The sequence below is a fragment of the Syngnathus typhle genome, linkage group LG18 (assembly GCF_033458585.1).
Source record: "Syngnathus typhle isolate RoL2023-S1 ecotype Sweden linkage group LG18, RoL_Styp_1.0, whole genome shotgun sequence".
Taxonomy (NCBI): Eukaryota; Metazoa; Chordata; class Actinopteri; order Syngnathiformes; family Syngnathidae; genus Syngnathus; species Syngnathus typhle.
This window is the reverse complement of record NC_083755.1, coordinates 3,067,617-3,086,036: the sequence shown is the minus strand read 5'-3', so window position 1 is coordinate 3,086,036 and position 18,420 is coordinate 3,067,617. Positions and strand designations below refer to the sequence as shown.

General features: G+C 49.3%; 2 protein-coding genes across 2 annotated transcripts; one reads left to right on the top strand and one right to left on the bottom strand.

Annotated features, from left to right (window-relative positions):
• Nucleotides 1-1,649: 1,649 nt before the first annotated feature.
• LOC133171350 (serine-rich coiled-coil domain-containing protein 2-like) lies at nucleotides 1,650-16,185 on the bottom strand. The gene is made up of 14 exons (XM_061304655.1): nucleotides 15,940-16,185; nucleotides 12,665-13,609; nucleotides 12,468-12,602; nucleotides 12,254-12,391; nucleotides 12,110-12,180; nucleotides 11,880-12,026; nucleotides 11,515-11,753; nucleotides 11,375-11,449; nucleotides 11,187-11,274; nucleotides 11,015-11,083; nucleotides 10,854-10,940; nucleotides 10,665-10,778; nucleotides 10,484-10,589; nucleotides 1,650-2,281 (listed from the first exon to the last, which is right to left on the bottom strand). The coding sequence occupies exons 2-14, from the start codon at nucleotides 13,572-13,574 to the stop codon at nucleotides 2,172-2,174; spliced, it is 2,289 nt and encodes a 762-aa protein (XP_061160639.1). The 5' UTR covers nucleotides 13,575-13,609; nucleotides 15,940-16,185; the 3' UTR covers nucleotides 1,650-2,171.
• Nucleotides 16,186-16,834: 649 nt separating this feature from the next.
• LOC133143152 (D(1)-like dopamine receptor) lies at nucleotides 16,835-18,193 on the top strand. The gene has a single exon (XM_061264944.1). The coding sequence runs from the start codon at nucleotides 16,835-16,837 to the stop codon at nucleotides 18,191-18,193; it is 1,359 nt and encodes a 452-aa protein (XP_061120928.1).
• Nucleotides 18,194-18,420: the final 227 nt, after the last annotated feature.

Below are 18,420 nucleotides of genomic sequence, written 5' to 3'. Positions count from 1 at the left end.
GCCGTGCAGCAGGTTAATTGCCAGCCGCCTTCCATCTGCTGCTGCTGCTGCTGCTGCTGCTCGTGTGCGTGCGTGTGTGCGCTGTGTGTGTGTCTGTCAGAAGCGAAACGTTATTTTGCAGAGGCATGCGCGCAATCGTCACTCGATGGGCCTTTGCAATAAAAGGCAATCGCCTAGTAAAGTCACGTTGAGGTCAGTGACCCCGTGAGGAGAATAAGCGCAGTTTCACATCATCACGACAACGATTAAGCTGGACTCATTCAAAATGCATCTCTGCACCGGCACGCCGTCGCTGCTTTTTTTACGCATGGATGCTCTCGTGTTTTTGTTTGGAATGTCCCTAAAAAGTGCTGGAGTTCCAGTTTGGCCTAGTTACTTGATTTGATGGCTGGAGGAGAAAAATGTGAGCTCCCATGTTGTGACCGCTTCAGCCGTTTGATTTTCAAAACATATATTGATAGTGTTTGGCCAAATAGAATGACAAATGAAGGACAAGATAAGTTGTCATCTGAATTTACAAAAAACATGTGCATTTAAAGAGGGACGATACGCTTGAGTGCTCCGATACCCGGCACCGATACCACATTTGAGATTTAAAAGTTCACAGATGCTAATTGTGAGCGATGTGACGGCAGAGATGTGTCGCGAGCAGGGCTTCATGTTTTAGGCCGTCAGACTGTCGTTTGAGTTTGTCAGCGCACGGACGGATCCACCCCGTCGGCCTTTTGCCTTGACTTTGCTGTTTGTGTTGCCGCCCCACGGGGAGCGGAAGCGCACCCGTTTTATTTCATGTTGTCGTTTGTCATTGAAGCAAAGCTAACCGCTAAAAGGGAAAAGCAGCTGAGGGTAAAAATAAATTCAGTCTAATGGAATCTGCATTTTCCAGCGCCACCTTGAAGCATCTAGGGGTAATGAAAAAAATCATGACTATTTTTTTGAATTCTTGCCAACCTCATAAATAGTAATGTATTATGTTTGACTGGAGCTGGAGTGTGATTTCATGCAGAAAATAGGCGCGTAAAATAACCACTCTGTTGCCAAAACATGACTGAGTTCATCTTTTTTTCCCTCAGTTTTTTTGTCGGGTTTTTTTTTTTCTTCTACGATCAAGATTTAAACAAGCGAAAGACGATTGATGGGTCAGGTAATTCCCAGAGTATCAAAACATTGTTCATCCGGCGCGCCTCCCATCAACCGGCGCTGATGAAATATTGACAGCGCCTCACGGCGCAATTGCCCCGAGTAGATGGAAAAAGGAGGAGGCGGTCACACGCGCGCACGCACGAGCTCCATCATGGAGACAAGACAGTTGAGCTTGGTGCAGAATACCAAAGTTGAGATGTATTTTCTCTCAATCCCCATTGGCCGCTTGCTACGTTGCGTCTCCATGGCAACCGTCTTTATCTACTACAGCCGATCTGCTCTCAGGTGAATCACTCTCTAGACGTGTGAGAACTAAAGGAAACAGCCGAGGAGGAGGAGGAGGAGGAGGAGGAGGAGGAGGAGGAGGAGGAGGAAGAGGCGACCAATTAGCTTCCTCCTCCTCGTTACCCTTTTTTTTTGCACTAAGACAGGCGATGAAGAGGAGGACCAAAGGTGTTTTAGAAAAGCCATTTCAAATGGAGGCAGTAAGGAAAAGGATGACAATGGACTGGAACACAGCAGCACCATTTTAATCTTGCTAGCTTGTAGCCAAAGAGCAGGAAAACAAACTTTGATTCCGTCCAACTTCGGGTCCACGTGCGAGCGTTCTCTTTGTCGCAGTGGCCAAAGGTCACTTGAAAGAACATGACCACAATAATGGTTGAACCACCATTAGCTTGAGGACAAAGCGGGCACCCGTACGCGGACCTAGAGGTCACCGGATCAATGCGGCTTCAACAGCTTTTCATTCATGCCAACAAGTGATTACAAACAAGTACAGAGCATGTACGAGCACACGCGGCGCATGCACCTTAAGCCGGATGGCGAGAAATGCTCTGGTGTGTTGAGCGCCGCTTAAAGGGACAGCGCAGCGCCGTGCCGTGTCTTGCATAGTTCCACAAGCGCCAAAACAAAGTGCTGGCAACAGGACAACATGGTCACAGTGCTCAATAAATAAGTTAACCTCTTAAATAAAAAAAAGTTCAGGAGGCGACGGAGCTCGCCAGGCATCCGCGGATGCCTCTCGGTCAGGGCTGCGCGAGAAGTGCTGAGCTGGGCGGGAGGGAGAGCTTCTGTTTGCGAGATGGTCGGCTAGTGGGTTCTGCTCTTGTGGCTCGGGGGGGCAAAGTACCTGTGGCTGAAACAAACATCTTCAAATTACAACTTTGACCTTTGTTTTTGGAGTGTATCACTTTTTTAACATTATTTCGCATCATCTAACTTTGGTGCATGCACAATTTTGCCCCGCAACATTGCTCTTAATTGACAAGCGTACTAGTTTGGATATTGGATATACAGTGGAGCCTTGGTTTGTGGTGAGGACTGTGAGGACGTGGACAGTGGAGTCAAGGCAGGACCTCCAAGCCTGCTTTGACTGCACCGATTGGGGAGTTTTCTAGGCTGCAACTTCACACTTGCATGAACTCACTGACACTGTCACATCATACTTCAGTTTTTGTGAGGATCTGTGTGTGCAGACTAAGACCTTCTGCACGTACAACAACGGCAAACCTTGGTTTACACCGAACCTCAGGAGGCTGCGCAAAGTCAAGGAGGAGGCCTACAGGAGCGGCGACCGCGACCTGTTCAAGCAGACCAGAAACACACTGAACCGAGAGGTCAGGAAAGCCAGGAGGTGTTACGGGGACAATCTGAAGAGACACCTCTCTGCCAATCCTGATCCCTCAACAGTGCATGTGGAAAGGTCTGCAGACTTCAATGGCAGAACGCGGATGAATTTAAAGACATCAAATGAGAATAATCCTTTATAAAAATTTAAATTGACTGACGCAAACGTGAGTTCTTCATGTTTTTATTGAAAACAACATAGTGCTGACGCCGTACGACATCGGTTTTCCGCTTTCCAAATAAGGCGTGCGCGCTACCGCGGCAGGGGGAACAAGATCTCACGGGGGAACCAAATCAAGCACATCACTGGGACCGGACCGGGATCATCGGTCGAGGCCGGCGTAACTCTACGACGGCTTCCTGCTTATCCGACCAGTGATGACCGGGTCCCTCGCATTGGCCTTGCAGCCGCAACACCTGTGGGGAGTCCGCTCCCTCGTGCTCGTCGGAACCGACGACTTTCGCCATGCTAGCCCCGTGGTGGCCATCTGCACGTCCCCCGACAGGGTGCCCGGGACGCTGCTCACACGTTTGCCTGCTTTGTGATGTTTTCACCGATTCACCACCACGGTCCATTGGGCGCCGTTGAACTGGACTGCCCTTACACCTGTCGATGGACCCCGTGGAGGCTATTTTGTGTGTTTTGGGGTGTTCTCTTGTATTGAGGGGTGCTAGGTGGCCGCTGTTGCTTTTTTTTCCTTTGTCTTTTAGCTTTGATTTGCTTTGATGGCTTTTATCTTGTGCACTTTCTGACTTTCTTTGTGGCGCCGTTGTGTGGCAGCCTTGTGAGAGCCTATTGAGTTGCGCTCATGCCATCTGTGTGTTTTTTGTATACCCACTCTGTGGTATGGATACTGCTGGGGCCTGAATTTCCCCACCCCTGGGGATCAATAAATATTCAATCAATCAATCAATGTTTTGCCTCTAGATTTGGGGGGGAAACGGAGCGTAGGTTACGATCAATGCGGCCACGTTGAGTTGCACTTAGGCTAATGTTTACATTATGTACCAATGTCAAGGACGATTAAGTCACCCAGTTTATATCATTGATGTGTTTCGATAGTTGTGGGGTCGTCACTAATTATTTGTGTTTACTTTAGATCAGTGTTTCCCAACCGCTGTGCCGCGGCACACAAGTGTGCCGTGACGAATCATCAGGTGTGCCGCCCAGTTTCGTCTAATTGGTTCAAAGTGAGAAGCATGTAGTGATAGACAGGGCAATTAAATGCTCTTCCAATACAGAGCAGTGTATCAGCGCGATATGTCTACTCTAGGAGTAGGAAGTTCATAGTTATCCTCGAGTGAGGAGCGCATTGTAAACAGGATCGCCGAACCACTGGTCAGTTCGCGCAAGGCCTAGTCAGCCACTTGCTAATCGTGCATGCGTGGAGAATCGGAGAATCTTGAGATTTCATATTGTGTCGGTCTGATTGTATTGCATCGGCGCATATTCCGTTAATGTGTGTGTTGCTGTCTGCTTTTGCTAACAGTGACAGACACTATGACGGTTGTGGTGCGTTTGCGGTCCAATGGAAATCAGAGCATGCAGTTCAACCGGAGAACCTGGATTGGTTGTTTTTCACATACATAAAATAAACAGTCAGGTCGAGAAACCTCGACTGTGATTGCCACTCAGCTGCTGTCAGAACAGCAGAGCTTCTTTAAAAGTGACTTTGTTCTTATTGTTGCAATATTTATAGACCAAGTCTAAAACAGTAAACAAAATCACGCTGATTCTTTTATTTTAATCACAATCACTTTAAATAGTTTATTACTTACACCGTCTAAAACCTTTTTTAAAAACTCACTTTTATTTTAAAAAAAGGAATACAATTTAAAGAATATTTAGTATTTATTTCTATTAAAACTCTCCATACATATATATAGGAATAGGATTTTACGTCTTTCGTTGTAATATAACTGATTTTAATATTGGAGCATAACAGATTTTTGTTGGCGGTGTGCCGCGAGATTTTCTCCAATGAAAAGGTGTGCCGTGAATGAAAAAAGGTTGGGAAACACTGCTTTAGATAAATGTCTGAGGTATAATGGTGTAATTAATGATTAAAACTTGAAAGTATCTGTTTATTGTATTCGTTTAGATGTTTAATAAAGACAAAGCCATCATAAAACTGTTGTAATTATTTAGATTTTGATCTTTTTTTTTTCTTTCGGTATGGCGCCGTAAGTGGCTGCCTCCCAGCAGTGTTCTTTCTTTTCCTCTTTATTTCTTTCTTTTCTCCTTTTTCTTTCTGTCTTTTTGTCCATTCGGCGATGCTGGTGCCTTCTACCGCACCTCGGTATCTCTTCGGATCGGATATTTTGTATTTTTTTTTTTTCTTCCTGGGACCGGGATCATCGGTCGAGACCGGCGTAACTCTACGGCGGCTTCCTGCTTATCCGGGCAGTGATGACCGGGTCCCTCGCCTTGGCCTTGCAGCCGCAACCCCTGTGGGGAGTCCGCTCCCTCGTGCTCGTCGGAACCAACGACTTTCGCCATGCTAGCCCCGTGGTGACCATCTGCACGTGCACCCGACTGGGTGCCCAGGACGCTGCTCACACGTTTGCCTGCTTTGTGATGTTTTTCACCGATTCACGACCACGGTCCATTGGGCGCCGTTGAACTGGACTGCCCCTACACCTGTCTATGGACCCCGTGGAGGCTATTTAGTGTGTTTTGGGGTGTTCTCTTGTATTGAGGGGTGCTGGTTGGCCACAGTTACTTTTTTTCCTTTGTCTTTTATCTTTGTTTTGCTTTGATGGCTTTTATCTTGAGCACTTTCTGGCTTTCTTTGTGGCGCCGTTGTGTGGCAGCCTTATGAGAGCCTGTTGAGTTGCGCTCATGCCATTTGTGCGTCTTTTGTATACCCACTCTGTGGTATGAATACTGCTGGGGCCTGAATTTCCCCACCCCTGGGGATCAATAAATATTCAATCAATCAATCAATAAATTAGCCTTGAATAAAGACTAAGCAGTCACATGAATTAACAGAAAAAATGGACAGCCGGACTCGGACTCCTGGTCAAGAGGCCGGACCCGGACTCGGTGCAAAAATCCGACCGAGTCCACAGCCCTGATCCGCAGTAATACTATTCTTTCCTCAGACACTTTCAAGTTCCTGGGAACCACAATCTCTCAGGACCTGAAATGGACCGGCCACATAGACTCTGTCCGGAAGAAGGCCCAGCAGAGGCTGTACTTCCTGAGACAGCTCAAGAAGTTCAACCTGCCGCGAGAGCTTCTGAAGACCTTCTACACTGCCATCATCCAGTCTGTCCTCTGCACCTCCATCACTGTCTGGTTTGGATCGGCCTCCAAACAAGACAAGCACAGACTGCAACGGACAATCAGGACTGGAGAAAAGATTATTCAACCTCCCATCTATCCAAGACTTGTACCTGTCCAGGACCAGGAAACGTGCAACGAACATCTCTACAGACCCTTCTCACCCAGGTTGCAGTCTGTTTGAACTACTCCCCTCCGGACGGCGTTATAGAGCTCGGTACGCCAAAACCAGCAGACATAGAGACAGCTTCTTCCCCCAGGCTGTTGCTCTGATGAACTCACACCACTCTTAGAGTCTCAGAGTCATTACTGTGCAATAACATCCTGCTCTTCACACCTTTTTTGAATTTGTCTACACTGTTTTTGCCATTTTTCACATGTCCTGAGTGTTATTAGTCACCTAAATGTTGAACAGAGGGTGTGTTTTAACGAAGTCAAATTCCTTGTTTGGCACGCTCAAACATGGCGAATAAAAAACTCTTGAATCTTGAATCAGTGCGCAGGGAGCTTAATTTTGTCCGATCGCACAACCGCAGCGCACCGCCAAACTCGCAACTGCACCGCGCTGGTCGCATTATTGTGACAGAGCGGTTGCTAAAATTTAGAAAATATTTTTAAAGTCCTAATGTACTTTCCAAAATTTAAGTGGAGCTTAATTTGGTCCGATCGGGCAACTGCAGCGCGCCGGGCGCTCAGTGTTGCATTGCTTTAGGAGCGTCTTTGTGTTTTAGGATGGCTTTACTGCTCCCACTTGTATGGAAGTTTATCTGTGCCATCGGATTTTGAATTCGAATTTGTAGCACTGAATTTTTTTACATCCAATTTTTAACACTGAATTTTTTTTTGCATCTAAATCAGACTTTGAATTTTAAAAGCCATCGAATTTCTAGCACTGAATTTTTTTTTCCTAAGACATTTTTTTCAATGTCTCAAAAAATTCAGTGTCAAAAAATTCAATGTCTTAAAAAATTCAGTGTAAAAAAATTCGACATCTCAAAAAATTCAATGTAAAAAAATCCAATGTCTAAAAAAATTCAGTGTAAAAAAATTCGATGTCTCCAAAAATTCAGTGTAAAAATATTCAGCGCGGACATCCGGGGTAACCAAGGGAGAAGTAATCGATCCCTGTATCAAATCATCCAACGTTCAGCCAATCAAGTTACGCTCCATTGGTCATGTGACGTCGAAACAGGAACGTCGTGAAGTTCAAGTTCATTACAGTATTACAGTATTAACTGTTACTGTTACCTTTGAATTTTTGGAGACATCGAATTTTTTTACACTGAATTTTTTTAGACATTGAATTTTTTTACATAGAATTTTTTGAGATGTCGAATTTTTTTACACTGAATTTATTAAGACATTGAATTTTTTGACACTGAATTTTTTGAGACATTGAAAAAAATGTCTTAGGGGAAAAAAAAATCAGTGCTAGAAATTCGATGGCTTTTAGAATTCAAAGTCTGATTTAGATGCAAAAAAAAATTCAGTGTTAAAAATTGGATGTAAAAAAATTCAGTGCTACAAATTCGAATTCAAAATCCGATCGCACAGATAAACTTCCATACACTTGCTTCCTTTGGAGCCTCCATTACCATCCACATTGGAGGCATGATTAGAGTTGATGCAATCCTCAGAGTAACGAGAACGTAATAACGAACGGAGTCAGTTGGCATGCGGGTCCTCTCGGCTCATCTCGCGAGGTTCGACAACCGAATTTTGCCCGAGATCCGAAGCAATTATTCGAATACCGATTTGTTCGAGAACCGGGACGTTCGAAAACCGAGGCTCCAATGTATTCTAATTTTAATTTTGTTATCTTAACTTTGTTATATTATTCTTATAATGGTTTAAGCATATGCTTTACACATTTCACTGCGAGAGGACGACAGACATGTTGGGGGCAAAAATACGCATACACGTAATATACTAGACTAGATACCCATGACTTCATGGCGGACGGACGTTTTGAATTATTCTATCGCCACCTCGTGGTGAATGTCTGAAGCACATGCTTTAAACCATTAAATTACATTAAATTGAATAATAATAGTAATAATAAATAATAAAGAAAGGAATCTAAAAATAAAATAATTAAATAAAAAATATTAAAATAAATAGTTATTGTTATACATATTTACTCATATATATGTAATATATATATTAATATTATTTTTAATTGTATTCCTATTTGTTGATTTATTTTATTTATTTAATTCTAATGTAATTTAATGTAATGGTTTATTAATGTAATGTAATGTAATGTAACGATTCATTTCATTTACTTAATTCTAATGTAATTTAATGTAATTTTAATGTAATGGTTTAAGTAATGTAATATAGCAGGGCTGTGGACTCGGACTCGGGGACTCGGACTCGGGGACTCGGACTCGGTCATTTTTGCCGAACTCGGTGCTGATTTTGACCGAGTCCACCGAGTCCGAGAATGCGCGTAGGAATACTGTCCACAGCCCTGCTTCCGATCAATGCGGCCACGTTGAGTTGCACTTGGGCTAATGTTTACATTATGTACCAATGTCAAGGACAATTATGTCACCCAGCTTATATCATTGATGTGTTTCGATAGTTGTGGGCTCGTCACTAATTATTTGTGTTTAGATAAATGTCTGAGCTATAATGGTGTAATTAATGATTAAAAAATATTATTTTACATTCGTTACAGCTGATCGTTATCCGTCCGGCCTCAAGGCAGCGACTCGGACACTAACAGCAATGCCAATCAGCCAAGTCAGCGTAGAGCGCCTGTTTTCCGGGCTCAAGTTTATCATGTCTGATCAGCGCGGCGCGATGAAGGCTGACTTGGTTGAGGCGATTTTGCTCCTAAGAACAAACTCAAGTCGAAAGTATCTGTTTATTGTATTCGTTTATATGTTTAATAAAGACAAAGCCATCACAAAATTGTTGTAATTATTTAGATTTTGATCTAAATTAGCCTCGAATAAAGACTAAGCAGTCACATGAATTAACAGAAAAAATGGACAGCCGGACTCGGACTCAGTGGTCAAGAGGCCAGACTCGGACTCGGTGCAAAAATCCGACCGAGTCCGCAGCCCTGTAATATAGTGGTTTAAAATTTAAACCTTGACATGATTTAAACTTTAAATCATGTCAAGGTTTAAATTTAATTAAAAAGAAAAATAAATTTACAACTAAAACAATGAAATAAATTAAAATAGAATTATAGTTATACGTATATATTTATATGCTTGTACATTCATATGATTCATACTTGTATTTCTATTTGTTAATTCGTTTTATTTATTTAATTTCAATTTCATTTCATTTCATTTAATGATTTTCAACATATGCTTCAGACATTTACCACAAGGGGACGACATTCAAAACGTCCGTCCACCATCAATTCATGGGTATCCAAACCAGTGTGGTAAGTGTATGTGTATTTTTGCCCCGCAGCATGCTCTTAACAAAATGAGCGCTGAGAAGAATGACGTGTGCAGTACAAGCGTACAAGTTTATGGTACTTCATCAGCTATATTAATATTCAAGACCAGCAGATCTTTCTCTAGTCTACACTGACGCCGAGCGAATGTTATCTGTCCTGATCTTAGCTAGCTAGCACAACTGCTGCAAAACATTCATAATGCATGACACTGTCCGTGGGGCGGGTTAAGAGAGGACATGCAAAGTTACAAGAGGGTGACGGGCGACCTCGTACGCCCATGCACTCGTTTTTTTTTGTGCCCTCCACTGACAAACGTCGACCGTGAGAATCATGCGAGCATTCCCTAAATCTACAGTGGAGCCTCTGTTTTCAGATTCTCTACCTTTTCTCAGTTAGGGATAACCAGGTACTGCTACCTGGTGCCAATCAATACCTGCCTTACTTTTATTGTACTCTGTAAAGCTGTAACATTTCTCTATAAAATGTGTTTGATGATATTGAAAATAATTTGGAATATCTGGAACCGACTAATTGGATTGAGAATATCTATGGCTTTCGTAAAAATTGCTTTTAGTCAGAGGTGAAATCGTGAAAACCGAGGTGCCACTCTGATGTCCGAAAAGTCCACAATTTAAAAATGGAGCAATGATTAGCCGCGTTGGCAGGTGTGGGGGGGGGGGATTTGGATACGGTGCGGTGCGTACCAGGGCGTGTCGCTGAAGTAAGCCACGAGTGTTTCCACTCCTGAGGGAGGCCGGCAAGCAAAAGACGAAACAAGATGAGATCAGTGCGTCAGTGTTAGCCAAGCGGACCGAGACGTAAGCGCCAAATGCGGGCCGGATGCCTTCTTCCCCTCCCAAACCAACATTCATGCGCTCATTCGCACCCTCAATATCGATGGGAGTGGCTCTGCGCCACTTGAACCGTTTTTGAGGCTCAGCAGCCATTTGCGGCTAACTCAAATGGATGAAGATGACGAGTCGAGTAGCCCGGACACTCACTTTTTCTAGCAAGGTGGGAGGGGATGCTGGGTTTGGGCCGCCCCCCGTAGGGTCTGGAGCGCTGGTATTGCCAGGGTGGTGAGAGGAAGGCAGGGGGAGGGAAAGCCTGAGGGAAGCCCATCAATACAACGTGAAATTGGCTCCAAATTTGCAGCCACACATTGACATTGTGTGTGTGTACCGTGCGTTCCCTCCAAGGCGTCTGCGAAGCGACACTCTCTCCCGCCGGCCCCACGGCACTCGTCTGTGTGTGTTGCTCTGTCTTCCCGGTCCAGTCTGTTGCTGGGGCGTGTGCCTACGCACGCACACACACATCAATGACGGTAGCCTTTAATATGTAAAGTGTGAGTAGTTGAAAATGTGACCTGACCAGCTGGTGGGTGAGCTGCGAGATGATCTCCTCTTTGTTCCTCAGATCCTCTTTGAGCTCCCGCACCTCCTGCAGGAGCGCCTCCACCTGCACAAAGGCAAAAGCAGGTCGCGCCGGACAGCCGACGAACGGGCCCGCGCTTTGTTGACGGGCGCACCCACCTGTGCACAGTCGCCGTCTTCCGGACTGAGCGTGTCGGTGGTGAGCGAGTCGTCATCCGCCTCAGCGTCCTAAAGCCACAACGTTTCAAATAAGCATGGCAACAATGTGGATGCTTCATTTAGACAAAAACAGTGCTTTGCTGCCATCTCAGGGCCCTTGCGCTCGTCTCACCTGCAGCAAAAATTGTTGGAGGAGCTCCAGCTGTGAGCGCAGTGCGCCCATGTCTTGGGCCAGGTCCTCGGCATCCACCTCGCCGTCCCTGAGGGCACATTCCCAGACGCCCATCCAAAGTGAGTTCTTGCCATTTTTGGCTCTCCTAGCTTAATAGCGACAGGCGATCATCATTGTTATGCTGTCACCTTTCAGGAGAGAGATCCAGATTGAGAATCCCATCTGGGCCGGCGTCGTCTTGCCCGTCGTCATGTCTCGCCTCCCTGATGGATGACACGCACGTCACTCACTTCTGTTACCATGGCAACCAGATCGGACCCGCACTCACTCGATCGGGAGACGAAGAAACGTAAGCGGGCTGTCGTCGCTGCAGCTGTCGCGACTCCCCCAGAGGAGCCGCCGCCTCGTCCCGTCTCCGTCTGCTGGGTGAGCGACACGTGTCTGGCCGCTAGCGCTTGGTCTTGATGTTTGTCCACCACCGTGGAGTGAAATGTCGTCGGCAAAATCTCCGTCAAGCATGAGGTCGTCCTCGTCCAAATCGCACGAGTCCAAGTGGGTCACGCCGTCCTGGTTTGCGAGAAGGGAGCGAGGAAAAATGGCGACAAAATCAGACCATTTTAAGATAAAGCCATCTAAATAGGAAGACGACAGCACTCAAAGAAATGTCCAAAATCTTTTGCGGGAGCGTCTCACACTGCTGTCGGCATCCGAGTCAAAGGCACCGATGGGCCCAGTGAGCAGCGAGGCGCCCCCTAGTGGCTCCAGTCCCTCTTCGTCCCACATGTAGATGCCCCCGGAACCGCAGCTGTCCGAGGGGGACAGGTCCAGGGACGAGCCGCCCTGGTGGTTCCAACGAAAAACAAACGTGCTCGTTAGGAATAAAAAAAAATGAAATAAATAGAAAAATCCCATTGGATGTGCACCTGCTCATGATAGTCGGACGGACTGGACCTGCTGTGGTGGGAAAATGTGCTCAGGTGATTGGCTCCATCACCTGACAACAAACCAGACGGTTCAGAAGTGACTTTTTGAGAATGTCCTATTCGAAGAAAAAAATCCAAACTGACCAGCGTGCGTCTCGTGGTTCCAGTCCAAAGCGTTGTCCAGGAAGTGGCGTCGCGTTGCCTCGGTAACGCCGGCACCCCACCGGCCCGGGTCGTCGTTTTTGTGGGCCACGGCCAGGAGGAGGCTCTCGCCTCCGTTTCCTAGGAGACCAGACGGCCCGTGAGGGAAGGGGGGACGGTTCTGTACCGTTAGACCGGCCAGGCTTCGGGTCCTTACCCAGGTTGTCAAAGTCGTCCATGTACTCCTGATCGGTGCGGTCGTGGTCCACGGATGAGCCGGACGACAGGGACATGTCATCCAGAGTCTCGGCGAGGATGCGATGCCCGTCCTGGGACGCCTCGGGAGTGCGCTCTGTAAAATGGGACACAACTTTCAGCATTCGTTAGGATCTCGTTTCAAGTATTTGATCTCACCCGGACTGCTTCCTGTGGAGGACGGCGTCCTTGCTGTAGTTTTGGTTTTGGCTCTGGCTCGGCTCGCTTCCTCCGCAGCGGTCCGGCCCTGCTTGGCCAGTGACGGCCGCGATAGCTTATAGCTAACGCCGTTAGCTCTGAGCGCCGGAAGGAGAGACTTCTTCTGACTCTCGAGGGGCTCGGCTTGGACACAGGAAGTAGCGGACTGTTTGTGACCCGTTTTGGTGCTGGGGGATGGGGGCAGGGAAACGGGGGATGCGCGGCGCTGTACCACCGGGCCACATGGGCCGGATCCGTCCCCTTTGGTGAGGCGTGAGGGTGGCACTGATCTAAGGTTTCTGGTGGAGAGTGATCGGGCGGCCGTTGGCAAAGAACCACAACCGGACCCGGGACTGGAGCTTAAAGTTGGATCTGAATTAGCCGACTGCTGTGGTGGTCGCGGTTTGGATCCAGAAAGACCACTGAGGTTCTTCTTGGACCCGGTTAGCCTAGATTTGGAAACAGGAAGTTTGTTCTTAAGAACAGGAAGTCCAGTTCTGGAGACAGGAAGTCCGCTTTTAGGGACAGGAAGCCCGGCGTTATAAGTGGGAAGTGATTTGTTTGACGTCTTTGGGTCCACAGCAGACTTTTGCGGATGAGCGTGACGAGGGGCGGCGTCATTATGAATGTCTTGTCTGCCTCCGTCTGCCGCTCGGGCGCGTTTCCTCAGCTCAGCGGGCGTGCAGATGGTACCGATCCGTCTCGCCGAGGGCGACTGTCCGTCGGCGGCACCATCGCCGGCCGCGGGCCCGGGGTGGTGATAGAAGCCGTTGGGCAGGCGAGCTGCGGTGGGTGTCGGGCTGGAACTTTTGGACCACGAGCCAAATTTGGGCAACCTGGACACCAAGGTGGGCATGGTGGGACCGGACATCAGACGGCAACAACGTGATTCAAGAAGATGAGGAGCTGAGGGACAAACGAGAGACGAGTATAAGATGGCGCTCCCGGTTAATTATTCACCGCTTCAGTCCGTGGCCATTGTGAGCAGTTCTTGCTCTCTATACTCCCAAATGATCACAAAAGGATTTTCTGCAGGTACATTATCTCGCTCCACAATCCAAGAATCTCATAACCAAATGAAAACTCGAAGACTTGAAGCTTCTGCAGAATGTGTCAATTTACTAGTTTGAGCCTCTAGAGGGAGCCAATGTTAACAACTCTGTCACAAAATGGAAAAACACAGACAAAGACCAACTTCAGTCGCGTGTTCCCATTGGCTACTGCCTTGTGACACACGCGTGTGTGTGTAAACACAGACACAGTAAGCGTGTAAGACCCACCCGGTGGCGCGCACACACGCGTGCCTGCATGTCCCCGGGCTAGGGTGAGGCCAAACGAGACGCTGCTTTTGTTCCCCGAGGTTGGCTTCGCTGATGGTTCCTATTTCCAAGCAACTTCGAACGCAGCAATAACGACTGAGCTGAGCACGGCGACAAAGTCGAACGAAGGCCGTCACTCTTCACCCCAGCGCGTTTGCCTACTTTTACACGAGTGGCGTTGTCCAAATCATTTGAATTGTGCTCGTTGAAGCAATATTTGCTTTTGCTGAAGTATTGACGCTTACTTAATTCAGTCTCGCTCGGTCACATTGAAACGTTGCAGGCGATATTTTATTGCTCGCACGCCATCCAAACTCAAAGTTTACCTGCAGCCGCGGAAAGTGTCGAGCGGCGCCGCCCGCAAACGACCAAAAACCAGCGTCAACGGAATACAAGCGTCGCTGAAGCCAAGACAGAGCGAGAAAGGCCGAGCTGAAGCACTGCTAGGCAAGACCGAGATAAGCGGCGCTTTTATCGGAGCGCGAGGAGCTCCTCGGGGAGGAAAAGGAGTCATCTGATTGCCAGCGCGCTTACGCAATCACCACCAGCACGTGGACTTGCCCAGCCCCAACGTCCCGTTCGGGAGGACAGCGGTGCTAGGGCTAGCACGCCGCTTGACTCTTAAGGTGACCTTCGGCCTGTTTTGGTGGAGCTGTTTCACAACCTCAAGGCCAGCTCCTGACAGAAGAAGAACTGGATGGATCCTAACAGTATCTTCATCTCTCTTCCTCAGGGCGCTCACGTGCTTCCTGCTCAGTCTCTCTTCATCCTCCATTTGGCCCAAAACGATCCAAAGGAGCGGAGCGAGACCCCCCCCACCACGGTTGCCATGGGCGCTTTTATGTCCGTACCGCCACATCACCCGAACGAGCTCAAAGGTACGCTGGCTGATAATGGCGGGAGGTATCGCAATGCCTTTGGGCAGATAAACCGAAAGGGGCGGGGCCAGTTTGCAAGGCCAGAGCGCGCACGGCGAGTTCAAAACAAAGACAATGACGTCATTGATGAATTCACACGTGAAAGAATGAATTCCCTTTTGATGGCGGGAACGGCTGACCCCCAAACTGCCGGCCGGCGTCATGGCAACCTGGCGCAGGACTTCTCTGTGGTGCTGAAGTCTTCAATTGGGGCCGGGTGTTGGGGGGGGGGGGGGTCCTCGAACTTCGCCAGCAGTATCACCGATGCAGAACAAAGGCGCTCTGTCTCTGAGGGGCACCGGACCAATTGCCTGAGCCCCCCTTGGTCCTTTATGTTGGATCCAACCACTTTGGATCCATACGCCAGGGAGAAGAAAATATTTACCCGCCCCCAACTCTCGACAGACTATAAATGTGTAAATTGTAATAGGTGCGGCTCTGCATTAACATGTTACCTGTGTGTGTGTGTCGTCACACACACTATTTTAGAAATGCTAACATGCATCATTTCAATAAGTTGTCATCTTTGCCGTTCATCTCCAGTTACGTAAACAATCATGCATCAATCAAGCTTAACACAAGGGAATATTTGTCCTCTCCTCGTCTACTATTGGTCCATTTTCAAGGCTTAAAACCAGATAGTCAGTGCTGTAACTGAGTGGCAGGCACGCTGGAAATATCAAAGTGCGACATTTGGCCTCATGCATGTGCGCGGTCAAACACGTCCAACTTGAATGGGAGGGAAAGTGTTGCTGCCTGTCACCCACACGATGTGCTGATGTGCGATCTACTCCGTTGGCTTTAGGGCCAATTCAAGGTTCCTTCGTAGCTTGGCCGAGCGGGAGCCTTTCTACATGTACCCTAAGATCCCTGTCATGGATGTGCTACCTGGCGAGCGGCATCGCACATGCACATTAGATTAAAAATGATAAAAGAAACACATATTCTGTGCCTATGTATACGCGCGCGTTTGAGGCGGGCCGAGGGGGGGGGGGCTCACCTGTGTCGACCAGGCTGGCATCGGGGGGTATCCTCTCGCTTCCTTCCCGGCTGATAGAGACGCGACACAGCGGTGGCTCGCGAACGGACTTCTGACGTCACACGTCGGCGGAGGCCCGTGACGAGGACAAAGCAGGTGAATTTGCACCGGGGCGCGTCTGTTTTCATTTCAGGGAACCTTGACGTCACATCACCGTCCGGCTGCCTGCTGAATCATCCACGCGCGCGCATGCACGCACGAACGCTCGGTTTGCGCATGCCCGCTGAACATCTGACGTTGATGTCATCCGACCGGACTTGCCTCGTCGGAAGTGGCTGCCTTTCGCACTAAAAGCTACGCGCCAACAGGAAGTAGAAGACGCAAAGTTGCCATTCTGGTGAAATGCAGTGCTTTCCAGCTCTGTCCACTGGGGGACGGCATTCGCCATCCCGCGCACCACTTCATCAGCCAAGTGGACGACAACGGACTGCAAACAATTAACGCCGATGTGATTTCATGTGCTGTCGTGAGTAAAACGTAGTCTGGTGAATGTCAGAGATGCTTCAATAACAAAAATTAGTTACAAAAAACATGGTTGTTGTTGGTCTTAACAAAGCCAAGAAAACGCGGATGATGGCATGTTCAATCGACATTTTGTATGAAAACGGGGAGAAAGAGCGAAATAAATGAGGTATGTCCCAAACAAGTTTAGGGGGTTAAGTGAAGTTGGACCAACATGACAGGCGGGGCTTAGCACGCAGCACGTGAGTAAATATTCAGATTTGGAATGAGATACAAGGCGAGGCGCGGAGGGTGGGAGTGAGGTGAGGTGTGCGTGCCTTAGGGTGGGGGCGCACCGAGTACGAGGGCGCGCGCTGGCTTCACTGCTTCGTCCTCGGGCACAGTCGAGCGAGCCATGACCGCCTGGGACGCGCGCAGCCAGTGGCCGGAGCCCGCCGCGGGCGACGCGGGCGAGCGCGGCCACGACGACACCCCAGCGGGCGCCCCCGGCGACGTGAGCCTGGGTCGCGCCCTGACCGGCTTCGTGCTGTGCGCCCTGATCGTGTCCACGCTGCTGGGCAACACGCTGGTGTGCGCCGCCGTGGTCAAGTTCCGTCACCTGCGCTCCAAAGTCACCAACTCGTTCGTCATCTCGCTGGCCGTGTCCGACCTGTTCGTGGCCGTACTGGTCATGCCGTGGCGCGCCGTGTCCGAGGTGGCAGGCGCGTGGCTCTTCGGCCGCTTCTGTGACACGTGGGTGGCCTTTGACATCATGTGCTCCACAGCGTCCATCCTCAACCTGTGCATCATCAGCATGGACCGCTACTGGGCCATCTCCAGCCCCTTCCGCTACGAGCGCAAGATGACGCGCCGCTTTGCCTTGGTCATGATCGGCGTGGCGTGGACGCTGTCCATCCTCATCTCCTTCATCCCCGTGCAGCTCAACTGGCACCGGGACGCACGCGCCCTCAACTCCACGGGCCTGGCCGTGGCCCCCGAGCCGCCGCCGGACGACTGCAACGCCAGCCTGAACCGCACGTACGCCATCGCCTCGTCACTCATCAGCTTCTACATCCCCGTGCTCATCATGGTGGGCACGTACACGCGCATCTTCCGCATCGCACAGATGCAAATTCGCCGCATCTCCTCGCTGGAGCGTGCGCCCGCCGCGGCCAGCGCTGCGGCTTCCGCCGCAACGGCCACACGCGCCCGCGCCTCCGCGCAGGATGAGAGCACGCTCAAGAGTTCCTTCAAGCGGGAGACCAAAGTCCTCAAGACGCTGTCCATCATCATGGGCGTGTTCGTCTTCTGCTGGCTGCCCTTCTTCGTGCTTAACTGCGTAGTGCCCTTCTGCCAGGCGGCCGACGCACCCGGCGCGCCGCCCTGCGTCAGCGACACCACCTTCAGCATCTTCGTGTGGTTCGGCTGGGCCAACTCGTCGCTCAACCCAGTCATCTACGCCTTCAACGCCGACTTCCGCAAAGCCTTCTCCACCATCCTGGGCTGCAACCGCCTGTGCTCCAGCTCGGCCGTGGAAGCCGTGGACTTTAGCAACGAGCTGGTGTCCTACCACCACGATACCACCGTGCACAAGGAGGCCGGCGGCGCGCTCGCCGGCCCCCGCCGCCACTTTGACCGTGCGCCGGCGTCCGCCGACTCTCGCAACGGCACCGACCTGGCGCCGCTGCAGAGTCGCTGCGAGGCCGACATCTCGCTGGACGTGGCTCCCTTCGCCGACCCCTACGCCGTCCCGGGTCACGTGCAGGACCCGTGAGCAGATTCTCAATTATGATGACCCGACCCGCTGACCGTTTCCTTGAACGAAGACGCGCGCAAACAAACACCTGCTCACACAACCTGCCTGCCATTCAAACAATGTCTCGTTTTTCAGCAAATGTACTTGTTTTATTTATCGATTAATTGAAAAAGAATCGCCAGTTAATGAAATAAATGAATCGCAGCCCTCGACTCGACCAAATCTTTTCTCGCCTTGAACTCGTT

Coding starts and splice junctions, on each gene's coding strand:
- LOC133171350 (XM_061304655.1), bottom strand. CDS start 13,574: ATGTCCGGTCCCACCATGCCCACCTTGGTGTCCAGGTTGCCCAAATTT. Junction 12,392..12,467: donor GGACGACTTTGACAACCTGG/GTAAGGACCCGA, acceptor CTGGTCTCCTAG/GAAACGGAGGCGAGAGCCTC. Junction 10,590..10,664: donor CGCCTTGGAGGGAACGCACG/GTACACACACAC, acceptor GGCTTCCCTCAG/GCTTTCCCTCCCCCTGCCTT.
- LOC133143152 (XM_061264944.1), top strand. CDS start 16,835: ATGACCGCCTGGGACGCGCGCAGCCAGTGGCCGGAGCCCGCCGCGGGC.